This window comes from Netta rufina, assembly GCF_964035555.1.
Source record: "Netta rufina genome assembly, chromosome: 1".
Taxonomy (NCBI): Eukaryota; Metazoa; Chordata; class Aves; order Anseriformes; family Anatidae; genus Netta; species Netta rufina.
In genome coordinates this window covers 176,358,296-176,380,411 of record NC_140123.1, presented here as the reverse complement: position 1 = coordinate 176,380,411, position 22,116 = coordinate 176,358,296, and the positions used below count along the sequence as shown (strand labels likewise).

The 22,116-nt window shown below is 36.7% G+C and overlaps 1 protein-coding gene across 1 annotated transcript in view; it reads left to right on the top strand.

The window, feature by feature from the left end:
• CNTN1 (contactin 1) overlaps positions 1–22,116 on the top strand; it is a gene marked incomplete at both ends in the record, with an annotated part of 90,931 nt that overhangs the window by 63,897 nt on the left and 4,918 nt on the right. The window contains 4 exon segments of the mRNA XM_084306134.1: positions 1,658–1,761; positions 8,456–8,642; positions 10,191–10,303; positions 11,444–11,600. Of these exon segments, the coding sequence (XP_084162260.1) occupies positions 1,658–1,761; positions 8,456–8,642; positions 10,191–10,303; positions 11,444–11,600 (561 nt within the window).

The window sequence follows — 22,116 nt, the reverse complement described above, 5'->3', positions numbered from 1 at the left end:
TGAAGAAAAGCAACTGATGTCATCTTTCTGGCTCAGAAAAGCCTGTAAAATATTTGTAGAACATAAATGCCAAATATGGGTATAAATTACATAGAGTTAATAAATAAGCATAAGCAGATGAGTTACTGTCTAGAGTATTGTATCAGCAAAATCCCTGTCAGTTGGAACTTTTCAAAATGAAACATTTTGGCAAATTCTGTAATTAAAACAATAAAGAGTCTGACACTGATTTGGAACTGGATGAGATGATCACATCTATTCCACCTGTACCTTTGTACCTCTGAATCAGCAAGGGATTTTACTACTGTCAGAAATCACAACCTCTCAAAGGCAGTAGTGGGATTTAAAATAAATACACAGTATTCCATACTGATATGTATAAATATGCATACATACTTATATATAACGACAGCATTTCTATTAAACAGTGTATTTTGTAATGTATCTGTGTCTAGTTATAATTGTAGACATCTTTATTCACTTTCATGACAATGGAATTTCTGCATTTCCACATATTTTAAGCCAAGTTCCATGTCTGACAACTACTAGTCATACCTTCCATTGCAGAGTAATGATTGCTAGCAGTGAGTGCACAGACCTCTTGCTTATCTAAATGCCTGTCATTGTGAAAATTTTGCAATAATGTATCATTTTTAATTATACATTTGCATTATTAACAGACAATGAAAGACAATTACAAAAGGTAACTTTGCATATAAGATTATTTTGTTGCCCAGGATAATTTTCTTAAGAGATGTAGCTGATTTTTTCTTAACAGTGGCTGTTTTGATGCATAGTTGACTTGATGCCCGGTTAGAAGATTAAGTATATGAAAGCTTTCCTCAGCTCAAGCTGCCATGCCTGTCTGTTGCAACTTGTTTCAAAAGATTCGCAAAAGAGAATTGTTCTTAGCTTGGAAAACTTTCTCCTTTGTAGACATTGCTAAGTTTATGAATTTTCAAATTCCTTATCTTACTTAAAAAGAAAGCAGCAGTGAAATTAACACCTTTGTGTAATTAACCTAGAGCTTAATTTTCTGAGCCCTGAATAAAAGTATGTCACGTTATACTGATCTGTGTTCTGCATTGGCTGTTGTCCAAAAGTAAGAAAACAAACAAAATCAACTGTCTGATGAATGGCTGATGGAAGGGTGCTCTTGGATTATTTCACACATATGTTCAGATTTACATGCCCCACTAGCCAACTCTGTATCTAATATCTAGTTTCATAAAAACTTTGTGTCATTGCGATTAAATGATATACACATGAATATTTGTGTGTAGCTAGCTTAAAAATATTTTATATATATGTTTTAATCTGTCAACTGCTGTCCAATTTAGTAAAAGATCACTGGATGCTTCAATCAGTTCTTTATCAAAGCCAGGTTTTAATTTACACAAATTTCAGAATGGAATCTGTTGAAGCATAAAAATACATAGTCTGAGCCAAGTAATAGGATCATTGCTTTGTTTTTATAGAGTCCTTTCCCATACAGATCATCAATGAATTTGAAATTTACTTGTGTAAAAGCAGATTGAAGACTAACACAGTGATATCAAGAAAATAATACAAAGACCTGAAGTGAGAGAAGCCCCTCAAAGTGAACGTAACAATATCACTGGATGAGATTGGATATTTAACATGTTTTGTCTTCCAGCTCCAACTGAGGTACCCACAGATGTGAGTGTAAAAGTTTTGTCATCTTCTGAAATTTCTGTTTCTTGGCACCATGTTTCTGAGAAATCTGTGGAAGGATATCAGGTGAGTTTAGAGGTGACACTGCCTGTTTCCTCATTAATTGAATTTCAGTGGTTAAATGCAAGAATAATTCCTATTGTAACATTCTAGCTCTTAGAGTTCACTTCTGTTTAGTTATTGTTTGCTGTGCAGATTTCACGTCTTGAGAAACAGATTATTTTTGGTGCTATGTACTTCATTACTAAGACATTAACTGGTGTGTACCCACTGATCAACTGAAAAAAAAGTCATCATTATTTCACAAACAAATGTTGTCAGTTTATCTTACACAATTGAATGCCTATCTTTGCCTTCTCAAAACAATGAAATTAAGTTTTGGGTGTAATTGTCAACACGGACATGAAATTGTAAGTCATGGCCCATTTAAATTATCAGCAGTTATTAATATAATTCACCCACAAATCCTATAGTAAGCGGACTAGGTGACAAATGCCCGGAATCCAATAAAACAATACAATGCTATTGTGCAAGACAATGTTTTGTTCATGGTTTCTATTCTCCACATCAGAAAGAGCTTCAAGGCATGTTTTTCTGGTCCAGAACTACTGGTAAAAACTATTGGTACCACTGGTAAAAATTGTTCACGTCCTTGTACAAAGATGAAAACAGCCACAGGGTGGGTGCAACTAGAAACAGCCATGTAGCTCTCCAGCAGGGAAGTCTTACATCATCCGTGCACAGTGGATGCTGATGAACTCTGCAGTGTACAGCTGACTTACTTTGGCTGCATTCCAGAAAAGGGATTTGGGCATTAGTTTGTTAGTGATTTGCTTTGATATTTAAGTTGTCATCTTCTTGATGGTAGAGTCCGTGTTCCAAAATGAACGTAGACAAACACAGAGTAACCTCACAAAATGTAACTTAGTGACAGAAGTATATGAATAAATGTTCTTTTAATTACTAGTACTCAGTTCCATATTTCACTATATATATTTTTGTCTCCATGAGATATATGTAATAGTTTGGGGTTATTGTCACAAGATACAGATCATAGTGAAGATCTCAATACGAACTAGTACAGTGTCCCATATAAAACGTGATTCTACATAGTGCACACATAATGCTTAAAATTATAAGCAGAGGACACTGGGGTTTGTAATAAAGCCACTGACATCAATGGTAACTCTTAATTTAGTAAAGTGGTTTGGTGTTACATATGGGTCATGCAAGTAGGATCTAATAGAAGTCATGGTTGTAATTGAGAGCAGGGTGGAGAACATAGTTTTGTGCACTCAGACCAGCTAGTCATGCAGCAGTGGTGCACTTCCAAGTTGGACAGTATTTGCAGAAAATAGGCAAGAAGCTTTGGTGCCAGGAATAGCTGGAACAGACATTGGGCAGGCACTCACCAGGGGACTTGTGGAAGTGTGGAGAGAGCAGCAGCAAGGAGGGCTGGGAGAACACTGGAAAGGCTGAGGTTGCAGTAGTGATACAGCATGGCAATGAATGTTGAGGGTTGTGATGGGGAGTGACGCATGCTGAGGATGAACGGGGAACGAACATGGTGGGAGAACATTCTCGTATGTTTTTTTTGGCCACATTTTTATTTTACATTATTTTACCTAAAGTCATCTGAATTGCTGTCAGGGTAGGTCAGAGAAAGAAGAGAGGGAAGAGTGTTCATTGGGAAAGAATGGGATGCAGGGGAAAGTGAATAGAATGGCAGTGGGAAAGAAGCATGGAGGACCTTTGGCTTAGAAAGAGGATAACTGCACTTCTGAAGAAAGGTGGGATAGAAGGTGGGAATGGGTGGAGAGTTCTGTTACAGAGAATACAGATGTAAGGGGCGTGACCTTAATTTGATAGCTGGAGTACTTGTTCATCCACTCATTCCTAGAAAAGTATTACACTTCCATAAATCCAGTGTGAGCTGATTGCTTGAATATGTACAATGAACAGTGGTATTAGACTCCTGAGTTTCTTCTCTTTTTTTTTTTTTTTCTCTTTTTCTAAAGTAGTTTTTCCTAGTTATCATGACTGTGGAAAAAAAAAAAAAGTTAATATCTGATACAGCAATAAGCAGACTAATAGGCATGAATTACTGTCCCATGGAGTAATGTGTTCTCTAGAACAATTATAAGCCTCATTCTAGCAGAGGGCAGAGAAGCAAAGGAGGAGCCTGTGCTTCAAGAGCAAAAAAAAAAGTCTTACGTTCCTGAAGATCAGATATGCCATCCCCATCAGCCCTGAAGGAACAGGGCTGCCATTGTACAGGGCAGAAATAGAGAAGGCTCTTCTGGAAGGTCAAGGCTGTAGGTTACCTTTGTGAAGTTACAATTAGAGTTGTAATTGCAAATAGAGTTGTAATGCAGATTAGGTCAAGCTGCATTACAAAATTCAAATGAATATGTCTGGAAGACTCTATCCATATAGACATAAGGAATTTTTTCAATACTTATTTTCTAATTATTGCTCAGCTCTAACACTTGTTAGCAAAGTCCCTCATTCACCAGAATGCTTTCTCAGTTTCACTTTGGACTTTATTATTACCTGAAAATGGCATAACTGACCTCTTAAATGGTAGAGTTTAAGAGGTGGGAGTATTCTGAGCAAAATGTCTGGAGGTATTTCACCTGTGACATGATGCTTTTCACACTAGGAGGAGTCAGATTTTTTTGACACTAATGCATACAGTTAGAATGACTGCCCTCGTGGTGATGAGTGTGAGCTGATGCATTTTGCCATTACAGGGGAGTATCCTCAGCTCACACTTAAAGAAGAGATAAAATACGAAAACTATCTCCATCCATACAGAGAATTTCAGATTTATGAGTTCTTGCAATATCCCGCTAAAAGCCATGGCTCTTCAGTGCATGCAATACCAAAGACACTGTATATTTCCTGCTATTTCTATGCAACAGATGTTTATTTTACTAAACACATTTATGGCTATTCACCGCCATTGTTCCTCTTACTTAAATATGTCATTAGCATTCTCTCTTATTATGAGTGTCTCTTTTATGTCCCTCCTATGTAAAACTTCCATGAATATGAAAGATGTTGTTCCATGACACAGAAACACTTTCTGATGTATTTCAGTATATTAAAATTTGAATAAAGAAGAGGGTAATGTAGGATAGTGTTTTTTCCCCTGATTTCAACACAGGCAGCAACTCAAACTCACGATGTCTGAGGCATTCCGTTTCCACAGATCACTGTGTGACACCTTTGTTGGTTTTGGCCTAACCTCCTCAACAAACTGTAGAGCTGGGGTGAAATACTCTCACATGTCCCCTGAGGATTCATGGGCTACCCTAATAAGGTAAATGCAGAGCACCAGAAAAAAGCAGACTGTTTGTGATTCTTATCCAAGCTCTGAAATAAATACATAAATAAATAAATAAAGAGAGCGAGCAAAGTGGGAAAATGTGGATTCTTTTAGCAATGGGGCATGTAATTCTAGATACCACTTCCAAAGAGGCAAGAGAGTGAAAGGGAGATTTCTAAGTACTTTAAGAAACTTCCAACCAAAGTATATGTGAAGAAAAGCAACCTCAGAATATGGTAAAGAAGGCAGTATTTCTCTTAGCTATCAAGAGAATCATCTTATTTCAATTCTTTGATTTTCCAAGATTAGTTACAATAATCCAAACAGATCTGATTCACACTCTAGGAGTAGTTAAGTCCACGATATCACAGCCAAGAACAATAGTATTTGGGATTTATATTTAATTTATATTACTTCTGCCTGAAATGTAATATGCTCTCGGTGTAATTTACATTTTCATTCATTGTTCTCACTTGTCTTGTTTGATTCTGTACATTACTTATTATGTCATTGGCATTACTGTAGTGTAAATGAACAGGAGGATTATAGGAAGTTTTGTAAGTCTGACATATTCAAAGGCCTCCAGCATAAGCTCTATGTTTAACAAAAGTTTCTCATATAGGGTGTATATAGCGGGGTGTATATAGCGTTGCCATCTTTAGGTAAAGCAAATAATTAAATGGGATAGAACATACTGAAAATGAATGAATTAGACTTCAATGACCAGTTAATATCTACAGCAAAGCTGCCATTGCTCTTATTGTAACTAATGAATTTTTGGCTACCTAGAACTTTACAGATATTCCTTTGCTTGTTTGAACTTTGAGACAGAGATAGACCTAATGTCCTCTAGTTCTTGCTGTACAGATCCTCTAGTGTTTGAGTCACTTAAAGTTAATAGCTAATGGCACACAGCTGTTGCTTTCAACAACAGCAATTTATCTACAACAGTTTGTTAATTATAATCATATAAAAACAATTCTGAGTTGAAGATCATAGTCAGGCTTTCAGCTAAAATGACTGTGATGGTTTATGGTCCCATGCTAGTTTCAAACCATTCATCAAAAACAGAGGTTACCAGCCTTCCAGAGAAACTTCCAGAATGGAGTGGAGACACGTTCCTCGCTCACTTCAGGGCAAAATCTGAGACACGTTCCTCGCTCACTTCAGGGCAAAATCTGTTCCCTCAGTAAGAAAGCCACCTTGTTAAGTAGGAATTTCATGAATGAGAGTGCCTAAGTTACAATAAACTGAAATTTCGGATGCTAATGGATTACATTTCCAAAACACTGTGCAGGACATGTATTTGCAGAGCTAAAAATTACCTGCTCGTATCTGCTCAAAGGCAGATCTGCATGCCATATTTAAAAATGGGAGCCAATTATAGTTATCACAGTATGAATAATTTCTAACGGTGTTGGGCAAGACTAAGGCAACAAACACTGACAAGAGATTCTAGTATTTGAATGAGAGTAACCTCTGTTTAGTGATAGTGGCTGTTACAGTATCCAGCACAGCAGTTTTATGGTAGGGGAAGAGAAATCCTCTACTGCACTTCTCCTCATTCAGCTACAATACACACTCTGAGGTAAAACAAAGAAATAGTTTTATTAAACATTTAAATTTAAATAAGCAAAAATAAAGACTTGTCAAATATAAGTTGTACCCCTACTTTTTAAAGAGAACTGCAGTACTAACGCCTTGACAACCTATCTGCTCTTCTAACATATACCTCAACTGAAGTTTCCAAGGAGAAAACTAACATCAGCAAAATAGAAGATTAAAGCAGTTGCTATTCAAAAGACAAAATGTCAGGATACCTGATGTCACTAATCAAATCTTACAAAGCAAAATTTTTCCTAGAGCCTGAAATTACCAACAGTATTACCCTCTTCATAAGAAAATTTTTAAAGGTTCTCATATAGCATACTCTAAAATCATTATGAAGACAGGCAGAGCAGAGCAGGAATTCTGAGAACAAAAATACTCAAAACCAAAATATAATGGGCACCTGTTTAGTCTCTAAGGTTAGTTTAATAATTTATTCTTATGCCTACAGTTATAAAAAAGGCAAAGCCCAGAAGGTACAGTGTTTTACTCTCATTTGCATCTCATAAGGCTATGCAGAATAGAACCCCACATATGTGGCAGTCTATGTGGAATGGCATCACTTCTTTAGTAATTTTTTTGTTTTAAATTTCTGTTTTGTAATTGTGTCTGAAATCTAAGCCTAGATATTTATATCAGTAGCTTACAAAGATGTGTTGGATCCAACACCAAAGAGGTGTTGGATCAATATTGCTTATGAAAACCAAGGTTCCTTTTTTTGTCTATTTCAATATAGATTTAAAAAGCTAACCTCAAATAGCAACTTGTGAAACTGTGGTCAAAAATGAGTCCAAAAAGATTCAATATGGCCTGTTCTTTGGTTCAATCTTTGTGTTTATATCTGTCAAGGTTATTTTCATGCAATATACCTGAGGCAACATACAGCTTTTTTAAGAGAAAATACTTAATTTCAGGGATAATACCACATCTACTTTCTAGGTTATTTTGTTTTGTTTTGTTTTGTTTTGTTTTATTTATTTATTTATTTTAATCTCTCATTTTAATCTTTGTGGCCAAGCCAAAGTGCTCTCATATATTGATAAAAGCAGATTTTTTAAGGTACCCTTACAGTTCTGTAAAAATATTTTTTTACTAAGAAGAAAATAACTTTTGATGTAGTACATGATAAAACTTTGAAGTCTATGAGCCAATTTGGCAGAAGAGCTGCTGTGCACATAGCTCACAGAGGAAAAGGTAAGAAATAGGTATCAGTTCAGGTTCAATTATTTTTGAAGCAAGGCTTCTTTGTAAATCTTAATCATTGGAAGAAACAGAAGAAAATGTGTTTATTAATTAGAATCTGTCTTAGTTATGCTTCTCGGATACACACACACACATAACATGATTGACTTCTTTTCATTTTTCTAGATATAAGTACAAAAGGAATAGATTTATTAGAAATTTTACACAAAATATCATGAAATCAATAGCAGAGTGTAGTCTACTCATTCGTGTAGAAAAACAATGTTAAAGTTCAATGTCAAATGCTCAAAAAACAACTTAGCAAGAAAATAGACACATTCTCAGAAGGTATTAGCCATTTCCCAGACTTGTAATGACTTTGCTGAAAATAAGTTAAGCCACCGTGAGGAAAAGCTTCAAAATACAGTCTGACTTAGTTGCTGTTTCTTTATGTCTGTATACAGCTTGGTTAAAATCATAGCCTGGAGAAGAAGTTCCATGCTGTTGCTGTTAAATGTCTTTTAGCTCACTTACTACCCAGAGTATGTTGTGTAGAAATATCCAGCACACATCATTTTTGATCAATTTTCCTTATAACAAAATATGCTAAGTTTAATCATTTAATTTGATTGCTTACAGATTCGTTACTGGGCTGCTCATGATAAAGAAGCAGCTGCACAGCGGGTACAAGTAAGCAATCAAGAATATTCAACCAAACTGGAAAACCTGAAGCCGAATACACGCTACCATGTAGATGTTTCTGCCTTCAATAGTGCAGGCTACGGACCTCCCAGTAGAACCATTGATATTATTACTAGGAAAGCACGTAAGTAAATGGAGAAATAGGTTATTTATAATGTTGTGTACTTAATTGTTGCATGTTGTATCATGTCTCTCATGTCCTCAAACTTGGTTTCTCACTCATACTCCTTGTGTTCTTCCTTGATGTGGTATTGGTTCTTGGTGTGAAAATTTCTACCAAGGCTCTCCTTCCTCACTTTTGTTTCCATGTACAATGTGGCTATCTTACAAAAGGCAGTAAGGAGACACAGGCTTTAAACTCAAAGGATAATTCAGGGTGGAAGTGACTCAGAAGGTCCAACCTCCTGCTCAGAGCACGGTCAGCCACAAGCTTAGACCAGGGTGCAGAGGGCTGGGTCTTGAAAATATATAGAGACAGGAACTGCAGAACTCTGCAGATTATCAGTCTTTCTTGTACTGGGGGGCTCAAAGCTGGGCATGATATTCCAAGTCTCCCCTTAGTGTGAGCTGGGGTGGCAGGACAAGGGGTACTGGTTCTAAGTTGAAAGAGGGTGGATTTAGGTTGGATGTAAGGAAGAAATTTTTCACCATGGGAGTGGTGAAACAATGGAGCAGGTTGCCCAGAGAAGTTTTGGGTGTCCCATGTTCAAAGTCAGGTTGGACAGGATTTTGAGCAGCCTGGTCTTGTGAAAGAAGTCCCTGCCCATGGCAGGGGCTTGGAGTAGATGATCTTTAAGGCCCCTTCTGACCCAAACCATTCTGTGGTTCTAAGGGGTGAACATTCGAACCAAACTTGGGCAGCTACACTCTGGCTTTCTGTTTAATCAGCAGGGGGAAGTATTGTATTCTGATTATTAAATTATGACTAATTGCCTGTTTCATTAATGGTATCAATAGCCAGTAATAGGCACTTTTGAAAACTGGGTGATCTGAATCACAGTCTTGAATGTACATGCCAGGTTTCTGATTATAGCTCCTGATTTATTAATAATACCTAGCACTAACATATTCTGAGCCATGCTCAATAAATCCATCTTGTGTATTTAAAACACATATAGAGGCTAAAAATATGTATAACTAATTTGAGGATTTCTGTCAGTAAATAGTATACTGAGCAACTTGGACCTTTGGGGTTCACTTGTGTTGAATAAGAAGACTGCATTTTATAAACTTACTGTGTAAAATATGATTAATGGTTTCTGCAGTGAGGTACTTTGATTACTACTGAGTTAAATGTTCTGGAACTGCCTTTAAATGGTTAATTAAACATTAGATGTCAATGAATAAATATGACTTAAGCTACATTTCAGGGAGGTTCTGAACATAGTTGCATGCCAGCAGACACACATGGTCAGCAACATAGTAAAAGGTCATGCTGGCCACTTCATTCTGACACCACAGAAAAGCAAACCCACAAAGCAGCCACTGCACAAGCCATACAAAAATTGCCTGGCTGGAGCTGCAGCAGTTTGTTCCAGGAAGGAGACTACCCTTTAGCTGTATTAAGATTGATCATAATTTTAATTTTTACATTTTTATATATTAATACAAACATCATGGAAGGTTTATGAAATCTCATTTATGTGCACATTATAAATATGTTGCTTTTCAGCTCCAAGCCAACGTCCAAGAATTATCAGTTCTGTAAGATCTGGTTCAAGGTACATCATCACCTGGGATCATGTGAAGGCAAAGTCAAATGAATCTGCGGTTGAAGGATACAAAGTATGATCTATGAAAATAATTTCTATCTTTGTGTATCCTATGTGAACTGTATTTTGTAAACAGTGATGAATTTTGATACCTAATTGGACTTAAACATATTTGCATGCTAAAGATGACAGCACTGTGTTCAAAGATCACAAATAGTAGTCCTAAAGCCAGTGGGCCTAGCCAATGTGATAAGAAAAACAATGTGGCACTGACATATATTTGGGTAGTGAGCCATGTTATGGAAAAGTTTAGCTATTTTGTGACAGCAAGAACCTGATTTCCCATATTATACTTGATTATATTATATTTTTGCAGATTATATTTAGTCTATTGGCTAAACAGAATGATTAAAAAAACTACACTTTAATAGTTTCTCCTTATAACAGCTGCATTGGCCCAGCTTTCCTTTCCCATTTCTATGGGAACTACAGTTCCTGGAACATGAGCTCATTAATGTCAGGGAAAGGAGAAATGAAAGGACACTTAACCTTATAAGATTCAATTACTGTGTAACTAGAGCAAGTGTGTATACTAACTATAGAGTGTACAGAAAGTTTCAAAAATTAATTCCTGTTTAAGATTGCTCTTTGCTTAGAAGTAAGAAAATTAGTATAATATTCTACATGTACAAATTTTCCTTGAAGGGTTGAATTACTTCCTGGGAATTACCAAAAGTGTTTCCCAGAGATGATTCAAGAAAGAATGATCTTTTCTAAAGGTCCCACAAGACATACTGTCACATTCAGTTTAACAGCACTGAGAATAGATAACAGAATTGTTTCATTTATAAAAATGACAATAAATTTTATGTCAGAAAACCCAACTGAGAGGTGAGATTTTTATTTGATGTTCTTGGCCCCCCCTTTATTATTATATTCCATTATTCAAGTACGTATTCTGAATGGAGAGGCTGAAACTATTTTTCAATAGGTGATGTAATTTTATAATAGAGAAAGCAATGAGAAAACATCCTGTCTAGATTCACCTTATGTAAAAATGGAAAAGGTAGTATTTGCCACTGTGTCTTGAGATATATAGGTTTCATTCATAAATAAAAACCTGAAACTTTTTAATTCACTTACTGTGCATATATAACTGTGTTTTTGTGGAAATGTAGCATTTCAGTAACTATAATTACTCTGACTTTCCTAGGTGTTATATAGGCCAGATGGACAACATGAAGGCAAGTTGTTTTCAACTGGAAAACACACAATAGAGGTCCCAGTCCCCAGTGATGGTGAATATGTTGTTGAGGTCCGAGCACACAGTGAAGGAGGAGATGGAGAAGTAGCTCAGATTAAAATTTCAGGTGAGCTGAAAGGGATGAAAGAATTTCCTTTTTTCTTCCCATGCTCCTTGGAAATCTTGGAATAAATACTTTCCTCTTGTACATTATCCAGAGATAAGTACACCAACTCATCAACAATGATGACTGACTGCACTGATAATTATGGTTTGTCTTAAAATCTTGCTGACAACTGATAATACACACAAGATGCTTCAGCAGAAGCCCAGCTCAATCCTGGATGCACTGCCAGTCTTCCAAATATCACTGTTTCTACTGGTGCCACCAGTTAGGCTGCCAGTTTTAGTAACGTACTGCAAGCACAACTACCCAGTGCAGGCCTCAGACTTGAGAAATCTGCTTGCAATAATCCTATAGCTCCTAGTGTCTGTTAACCTCTGCATCTCATTCCTTTGTCAACTGCCTTGAAGAGGAGAGAAAGTAACAGAAGAGTAAGAGGTCCACAGTTGTCCACAGACCACTTGCTAGGGGAATTCCACTTCTCAGGGAAGAAGGGAAGCTGTAACACATACAGTTGAATAAGCAATGAGAAATGCAAAGTGCTTAACTTTGGAGTGGTTCGGATGATTAGTAAAGATGGTGGATGAGGCTGATTCAACTTGCACTCAGTATTGACTAAATACAAGGTCAGACATGGTCTGCACATCTCTTTCGTGTTACTTTCGCAATTTAAGTAGTGCCTTAGCACAGGTTACAGGTCAATAATTGTGTTTTGAAATTTGCTGGTGAGTGAATTCTTAATCCATTTAGCATATGCTCTACTAATTGTATCATTTCTTCATGAAAATGTCAACCACTTTACAAAAGCCATAATAAATTGCATTATATTATCATACTCCTTGGGAATCACTTCACATTTTAAGAGTTATAAAAAAGTTGAAGCAGCTGTTATCTTTTGGACATGTATTATTAGGTCATCTTTGTATCACACATATATTATTATCTACTGTTAGTGTGGTGCAAAGACCTCGTAGGTTGCAAACTGGAAGCAGAACTGTAACGCCAGCACATGCTGAGCCCAAACTATTAAGTATTGACAGTAAGGCCTGCCCCAAACCCAGAGATACAGAGATAGCACCTCTCCTTTGTTAGCACCTCTAGAAGAGTTAGTGCTCTACAAACACAAGTTTTGCATTACTCTGTGTTCCACACTGCAGACAAGTTTTGAGATGCAACTTCTCCTATACGCCAGATAGATAGGGAAGGACAGTACCTGAGAGGGCAGTATTCCCTGGAGTCAATTTAGGAAAGACGACTGAAAAGAAGACAAAAGACAGGGCAGTCTCTTTAGTATATGCATTTTATAGAGAACTGGGTGAAAATTTCATGCTATTTCTGTAATCAAACCATGCTTTTTCTAAAGAGCAGAGAGAAGTGCAGCTTTAATACCTACACGTGGGAAATTCTGTCTGCTAATTTTTATTAGCAGGCAATTTTCTAGTAGCGTGAGATGGTTTAGAATAATTACCCAAAAAGAATAATTATTGAGAACTATGTTACAAAATGGTGAGAAGATTTTAAGTAATCATGATTTTTCTTGGAAACTTGCGGAGGAGAAGACCTGGTTTCCTAGAAATGTGTGTTCTGTTGGTCAGCAGGACAGAATGGAACTTAAATATTTAAGGAAAGCAAAGGATAAGGCATCTTATCTAATTCAGAAAGGACTACTGCCTTCAGGCATCCGATTCCAAAATTTACAAGCCAAATTAATTTCATATATAAGTGACTGGGGAGAATTATGAAACTATTCAAAATAGCCTGGATGCTGACCAGGACTGACCAAATCCTAAGCAAACCGGAAGCATGCACTGAAGAGAGAGGAATATCTAGAATGTTTGTGTGTCTTCCAAATTGGAGTTTTGCTGCTATTCATTTTGTATCAAATCCAAAGTAATCCACCTCGTACATGTGAGTTAGTTATCTATGTTTCCATTAAATCAGTTGTCATCTATGGTGTCATTCAGATGTTTAAACATTCAGAAACTTAAACAAAGCTTTTAGCATTTGACGTGCCCTAAATTACCAAGGACAACCACATAATGCTGGCAGGCATTACAGGATCTACAGGAGACCTAGGTCTAGAGAAGGTCTACAGAAAAAGTAGAAGATCTGCATCTTATGGATCAGCAACTGGAGGCAAGGCAGAAAGTTATAAGGCATTTTTTGCCTGTATTTCAGGCACGCGAATTGCACTTTTTATGCAAACCAACGCCATGTTCTTGGTTTTTGTGGCTGCTATTGCTATGCTAGGCTAAAGCATTGTCAATTTGCTGTAGATGTGCAATTCTAAGCACCTGCTGAGTTACATCTTTCACTGGTTTAAGTACAATAACATCTATTTCAAGAACCCTAACTGGCCCTAAGGCCTAAATTTAGTTATTAAAACTACAGAACTTTTTAACAAATGTAAGTTAAATTTGAAAATCAAATATAAAAGAATTTAGAAGTGTGTTATTTCTATCTCCTTGTCCAAAGTCCTTCCTAAGGGATACACAGTTTATGTTGAGTGTGATATGAAGGAAGTTCATCAACCACAGCCATTCTTACAAGCATTTATTTTTATTGAGCATCTTGAAAAGGAAGTGCTTATCATGAAATTACTCACTGCATTTATGCTGAGCTGCATTTTGTCATATCACTGTAATCACTGTGAACTAGTAGTATTTTACTAGTAGTAGTCATATTTTATTGACCAGTGCCTGTTGTACAGTTAGGGGTATGGAGATACTTTTCAAGACCATTATAATAAATTCATGAGTTACACAATTTTAGACTCATTCTTGAGATACCACAACCAGCTGAAGATTGGAACTACTTGTTTAACCAAAGGAGTCAGTTCCAATGGCTAATAATAGGCTCATCTGTTTTCTCTGAAACAAATGAATGGCTGAGATTTTTTTTTGTCCCTTTTATGCTTTTTGGATTGCAGTGCTTTCTCATAATGCTAGTATTAATGCAATCAAAGCAATCTTGCAGTCAGTCAGAACTAAAACCATAGGGTACTTTGTTCTTTTCTCACTTCACTTGTGTAACTGCACTGGCCTCAGTAATTAACTAGCAGTTAATTTATGCCGGGGAAAGGAAAAATAGAAGCAAGCTCTCAAATTTTAAAATTTCATCCATGAGGGAGGAGGGTAACTTCTTATATACGAAAATACTGTGAAGAAAAATGAAGACACCATGAACTTTCACCTTCAAATATGAAATCAGGCTAATGTTTCATTTTAAATAGCAACATGGACAAAATATTATTTATATATTGTATATGCTTGCAGCAAGAAAACAAAATTACAGCCTCTCTCTTTATACTACTTACATATAAATATATATATGTATATGTATATATGAATAGTATTTGCCAGAGGCATATTTTATGATCCTGGAAAAATATTTACTTTGAAGTATGCAGCTTTTTCAAAACAAAATGCAAAATTTTTACCCACAGTAACTCACACAAACATTTAAATTATTGTATCTTTTCATTTCTTTTTATTATTATTATGCTTTATAGGGGATATTATTTATTGCACATATTGTTATCAAGTAAATAAGGTAATCATTCATTTTTCATGCAGAACAGTCAAAATCTGTTGATCATAATTTGAAAATGTCCCTCTGTTGCAAAGATGGTTGCAGTAATAAGAAAACTAAGAGGAGAAAACAGGTAAAAATCATGAGAAATGCTTATGAAAAGAGGCCTCTAACAAGCAGCAGATTGCATGACAGTGCTGTGTTACCATCTCGGAACTGTTATGCATAAGGTTCTACTAAGCTAAGAATATACATCCAAAAGAACTCTCCATGAGAATTATAATTTTCACAGTGCACTTGACAGTTTTCTCATGACTGAAAATTAAGTAGAAAATACTCAGAACAACCTCTAACATGGTACATAAATCTGCCTAAAGCAACTTGCTTGGTTTTCTTTTCTTTCTCTTGATTTTCCTTCATCATGACATTTCATTTCATTACAGTTCTAATTTATTAGTGGGGCCCAGTTTCAAACCTTACTCTAAGAATTAAGAATTGGTAACTTCATGTGTTACAATATATTGAGTGCTAGAACAAATATCAGAACAAGCCATATTTTCCTTAATTTATTTGCTTTTTCTTGTATTTAAACTCAACAGTAGGCAGACTGTGAAAATGTTTTCTTATCTGGTTATATTTTTAGTATGCATGATCCTGTGATAATCCCAATGCTGTTATTTTTTTCATTTATGTTTATTTACATGAGAATGTCTGGATGCTTGGGAAGTGTGAGCATAACAAAATTTCATTTTCAGTTGTAATGCTCAGAACTAAGCTGTGCAGTGGTAGTTGAAAGGCTTTATAACTAGAAATTAGATGTGTGTACAGAGATTTAAAACTCAACAGAGTTTCTAGAGAACACACGAAACAAAAGCAGTATAGGTTATTCATTATCAGAATCATGCTAAAAAGACAGTAGTGTTATATACCAGAAAACAGAAAAAGTGGCTACTGTCTTTTAAAGGACCTTCACAGAATCACAGAATCACAGAATTTCTAGGTTGGAAGAGACCTCAAGGTCATCGAGTCCAACCTCCAACCTAACGCTAACAGCCCTCCACTAAACCATATCCCTAAGCTCTACATCTAAACGTCTTTTGAAGACTTCTAGGGATGGTGACTCCACCACTTCCCTGGGCAGCCTGTTCCAGTGCCTCACAACCCTTTCAGTGAAGAAGTTCTTCCTAACATCTAACCTAAAACTCCCCTGGCTCAACTTAAGCCCATTCCCCCTCGTCCTGTCACCAGGCACATGGGAGAACAGGCCAACCCCCACCTCGCTACAGCCTCCCTTGAGGTACCTAAAAAGAGCGATAAGGTCACCCCTGAGCCTCCTCTTCTCCAGGCTGAACAAGCCCAGCTCCCTCAGCCGCTCCTCGTAGGACTTGTTCTCCAGGCCCCTCACCAGCTTCGTCGCCCTTAAACGTCGACCTTGCAACTTCCTCCCATGCATTTCTTTCATCTTCAGTCTGAGTTGCTACATGCCCAACTGTAAGCTTGGGAACTGCCTGCAAATTCCCAACTGATGGCTATTTCTTGGTCACGTGTGCTTGGGAACTCTGTAATGCCTTTCAACATTAGCAAAAAAAGAAATTTACCTCAACTTGAGACACTTAGTTATGTTTTAACTCATTACAGGTCAAAGATTTTTCTAGCAAGAATGCTATAGAAAGATGTAACTGTCACAGAAAACATATATTTTTAAACTGTTGTTGGATCTCAAAAAGTAAAGCTTCTAAAGATTCCAAAAGATGTTTGAGAAAGATACTAAAAAACTACAGAGAAAGTCAAGTGAGGGTACCTCACAGGATGAGGAGTGCAAGAGAGGCAAGGAATCTTCAGGCAGGCTAAGGATGGTAAGGTAGTCATGAATAGTAAGGAAAGTAAGTAGGAAAATATTATTCACTTTTCTTCACAGTGTGAGAACAAAGGTACTCAGTGAAAGCAAGCAGCAGGTTGAAAACTATCCAAGTAATACTCTTTTACATGGCACAAAATTAAATTGTGCAACATCCTGTGCCAGGATGTTGCCCAGGACAGACTTGATAGATACTTGCTCCATCACTGCTTTATTTAAAACAATGTCCTATATCCAACCTTTGACTGAGGAGCTACTGACTGACAGAAGTAGCAATGAATATGAGATGAAAGTTGTATTCCGCGTGCAATGAATTCGTTTTTCTTTCTGCTGCATTTGTTGCAGACCACTGTTGGAGTCCTGAATGGGACAGGCCTTTCTTCTGACTCACTGAGGCTGACCCTATAATCCCAGCTTCAGTAAAGTGTACTATGAAATGCCTGAATAATATTTAGTTGACAGACAAAGGATTAGTTCTTCTTTAGAAATCCTTTCATACTCTTTTTGCTGTTTTCCACACTTTGAATGTTACTCACCAATCAATGTCTGACTTCTAAAATGAAAAGAAGAAAAGTAAATTGAGCTTCACTGTGCAGTTAGGAATAACTTTTCTGAAAAAAAAATGGCAAGATTTTGGCTGCTACTGTTTCACTAGGGCCATCAATTCATCAATGAATTAAAGATGTAGCATTCAAATTCATTTTGGCAGAGTTTTTCTTCTTCATTATTTTATTTCCTTATTGAGATATATCATATGGGTATTTTAAGCTTTCTCATTAGAACTACACAGGAACACTATACTCCATCTCTTTTATGAAACAAATTGCTTGTTATTTTACATTTGATTTGCCATTAGAAGAAGATGGAGGAAATGTGAAAGTTCCATATGTATTTTAACTCTTTTTCCTTAAATGTAGCAATATAGCAAAAGGCAGAAATCACAGAAATCACAGAAAAAATCACATAGCCCATAGAGTGAATGCCAAGATTAGTATTTTGCTTTAATATAGTAATTCCTTTGATGCATAATGATTTAATTTTATACAAATGCATATTCTACTTCTACTTCTTCGTAGGGCAACTATTGAACTATATTTATACAGTATTTTTAATTGCTTTGAGAAATCAAAGGTAGCCAACTGGTGTTTGGAGTGGTTTAAAGTAATCTTTGGAGAAGTCATCTCATTATTTTTTCCCCTTAATAATCTAGACAGGATAGCAGAGGTGATCACAGGTATGAAGGGATGAAGAAGGGAATGCCTTCTAGCCATAACCAATTCTTACATGTTTTAATTTTTAGTAGTAAGCAGTGGAACTGCGTTATTCAAGTCCTTGTGGTATTTTTTAAGTTCAGTGGTTAACAGTGTTCACAAACTTCACAAAACACAAACTTCTCAGTTTTGTGCACCTAACCTAGACAGACTACTTTTTTTTTCTCAGTGAGGAGAATGATCCAGAAGTCCTAGGCTAGACATCATCTCTAACACATTTTTTGTTAAAACCTCTCTTGTGTGACAGAAACCAGTGATTTTCTGACAGATGCCATTAGTGATCTTTTTTTCTAGTTACTTCACTGGCAAAGTCCAACTGACTTCAGAAAACCTTTTTGGTAATAAGGAAGGCACACATCTCTTTAGTTTATTATTAAGGAAGTATTACTGAGTCCAGTTCCTTTAATAAACACTAAGGTTATATAGTTTGGTGGCAAGAGGCAATCTAACAGTGCATAATGGTATAAAGAACAAAGATTATAGATCCAAGGTCTAGATAATGTCAGATGATATCACATAGGGCAGTGGCCTGAAATTATAATTTGGGAAGTTTAGACTAGACTTCAAGAAAAAATTCACCAAGAAGTGAAATTTCAGCACTGAGACAGGTCACCAAAGAGCATGTGCTTTTTTCATCTTTGGAGATTTTTGTGTCTCAGCTAGGCAAAGCTGTGACTGGGGACATCTAATGTTGGTGACAGGCCTGAAGTGGGAAGTCAGACTAGATGGCCCCAGGAGCACCTTCCAACCAGCCATTTTGTGCTCCTATGAACTGTATAACTTCTGAACTTTGATGGTACATTTCATTATATTTCATTAGAAGCACAGTTTGTTCTGTGATTATTTGGCAGCATTGAATTCATGTAGATAGATTTGTTGCTATGGGTATAAAGCATAGATAAAAGCCATATATTTGCTAAGTCAAACTTATCTTTTAAGTACTGGTGACCATATGGGAAATATTTTTGTGTATTTTTGCCTCTCTTTCATAGCTGTATTAAGTAGTACGTCTTATTACATATTGAAATGCTCCATGTCTTTTTCAGAATACTTGAAGGACTTAGATGTTAATGCCATATATTAGGACTTAGATGTTAATACCATATATTTCACTTTCACCATGCTCTAAAGCCTGTTTGATGACTGGATAGCATATGGCCAAATTCATGAGCGTCATACCTGCGCCATGTGCGAGTCTTGTTGTACTACGAGGAGGGATGTGCAGGGAGGCCTCTCCCTGCCATGAGGCAAGCGCTGTCATCCAGCCCACTGAGACTGGGCCTGGCTGCTTTTGTACAGGCTGAGAGCACCACTCTTCCTCTTGTGATATGTAAGCATGGCTTCCAGGCTGAAAGGTGAAGACTTCTAAGACAGGTTTTAAAAGTAGCTCAGAATTTATACATTATATCTGTTTCCAAGAACACAGAAAATTCAAAAACTGGAGTATTTTCCCATCAATTCACCACCATTTTGCATCTGAAGTTCCTGCTGTTCACCCATTTTACTATGTGGTTGTAAAAATGTGAGCTATTTGCAAGTGAAAAGGAGTGACTTATCTGGTATATACTTGGAACACATTTACTTGTAAAAGCATTCACAAGTCCTTGTTTTCTTGAATAAGGAGGAGCAGGTTCCTCACTCAGAAATCCCCAGACATACCAGTTCACCAAAGATCTGCCCTTTTTCTTCTTTTCAGGGCTACAATGAAACTCTCTTTTGGCTTCCTTTTTTTTTTTTTTTTTTTTTTTTTTTTTCTTTCCTGAAATGTTATCCCTTTCTGATTAAAAACCTGTCACAAGTCACTCAGAGGAAGATCAATTTCCTTAGTGGTTATCAACCATAATTTCTGAGGCAGTGCAGAATGTATCCATGTGGAACATTCACGGCCAAGTGTTTTGCCACACCAGACAATTGGTGTAATTACAAATGAGCTTTTCTATATGGACAAGCTATGAAAACTTGTTCCAGGCTCCTCTTGCAGCTTCAGCAGTTTCCAGCAGCAAACACTTCTTCTTAGCCGAACACATGATTCAGCCTTACTTGGACTGGCAGTAATGCTGGTGCTTCTTGTGAGCCAATTTGTCAGGAGTGATTGCTCGCAGTGAAGAGACAGAGCAGATGCTGAGAGGTATGACAAGCCTTTATGTCACAGAAACTGTCGTGAAACTCACAAAATGTGCATAAACTATAAATACAACTTTTGCCTGGGTCACAAATGGGCCTCCATGGATTTTTCTTGTTATTATTTGCTGAGTGTACCACTTTAAAAATACTTTTTTTAATAATGCTACCTGTGGTCTTCTACTTAACTATCCATGCAAAATAGTCTGTAATGAGCATTACAGATGTGAAAGGGAAGAGGACTGATAAATAATTCACATTTATTGAAATTTACTAATAGTCTGCCAACTGAATATTATCTCATTTTGCTCAGAGTCTAATGCATCTTTTCATGTTGGCAGACCAGGTCTCCAGCAGGGCCAGAGTCAATAGAAAAGAAGCCTGTGCAGCTGCCAGTGGGCACTGGCAGCAAGTCAGATGCCATTGCCAGAGCAAAACAAAAAAGTTCACTTGGCTCTGGGATATGGGTTCTCAAGTAGAAGAAAAAAGACTAACACAGTGGGTGGACAAACCACCCAGACCACCAGTAGTCCTTTAAACATGTTTGTAATGCTCTGTCTCTTGTTCTTGTAGTAGTTTTAAAACTGTTCTAGAGCTACACAGAAAACATTAGCACAGCACAAAGCACAGGCAAATGCACAGACAGCATTATTGCCAGCATACACATCTACTCTGCTGCAAAACTGTGATTCACAGGGCTGTGAATTACTCTGTAGAGCCTTTCTTGAAATGTTCATGGCATAGACAAGAGGAAAATTTCCTCATACCTAAACAAAGGTATTCCTAGACAAGAGAAAGTTGGACTTATGACTTAGCAATGCTGCCACTGATGCTAGATAAACTTATTCTAATTAGTTCAGTTACTTTCCATTTCCATGATTAGGGATAGAAGAATTTTAACCATGCCTGCTGATATTTCCTATTTCTGTTGCAGTTGCCTTTCATGAAGACACAGTTTCTGTCTGGGACAAGTGGAATTTCTTTTCAGAAGGCAGTTCACAGATCAACAAACCCACACACTTATTTTATGCAATTTAACCTAAAAAAATGTATTTTCTCCCTTCCCAGTTTACTGTCCTGCCTGGATAAATATGAAAACACTCAAAAAACAGATATTGATGAAGCCTAGTAGGTAAATTAATGACATTTTTCAGAAGATCTGAGCAGGCAAAAATCCCCTATTTTTTCTAGTTGGCTGAGTTATTTCTCGGAGAAATGGACATGCTTAGTTGCAAGCAAGGAGAAACAGAATATGAGAAGGATTTTAATTTACCTTTCTTAAAGTAAAAAGGGGAAATATAGAAACAGATCATTCTGATGGACAATGCATCTTGGGCATCTTCTCCAAAAGGAGAATATTATTTACAGGAAAATTGACAGGAGTTCTTTCAAAAAGAAAGAATTTTGCAGAACAGGCACAAAGGCACACTCATTTCTTAAATATCAAGAATAAAACTTTGTTGTGCTACAAACTTAATTATGAATTACGATAAAATATTAGTTATGATAAGAAACATTTCTTTTTTCTCACTCACTCAATAAATTTATGGTAGTTTCTGTCATGTTGCACCTACTGTATCATTCAGATAGTCAGTCTGCGTCTATGTGAACAGCTGAGATACTCACAGAATTCACACTCCTTAAACTAGAACAGTCATGCAGACATTCCCAGTGATGCTCAATTCCTGGAAACTAAGAAAACCGACGTAATTTAATGCAAATTAAGTCTTGAACAATC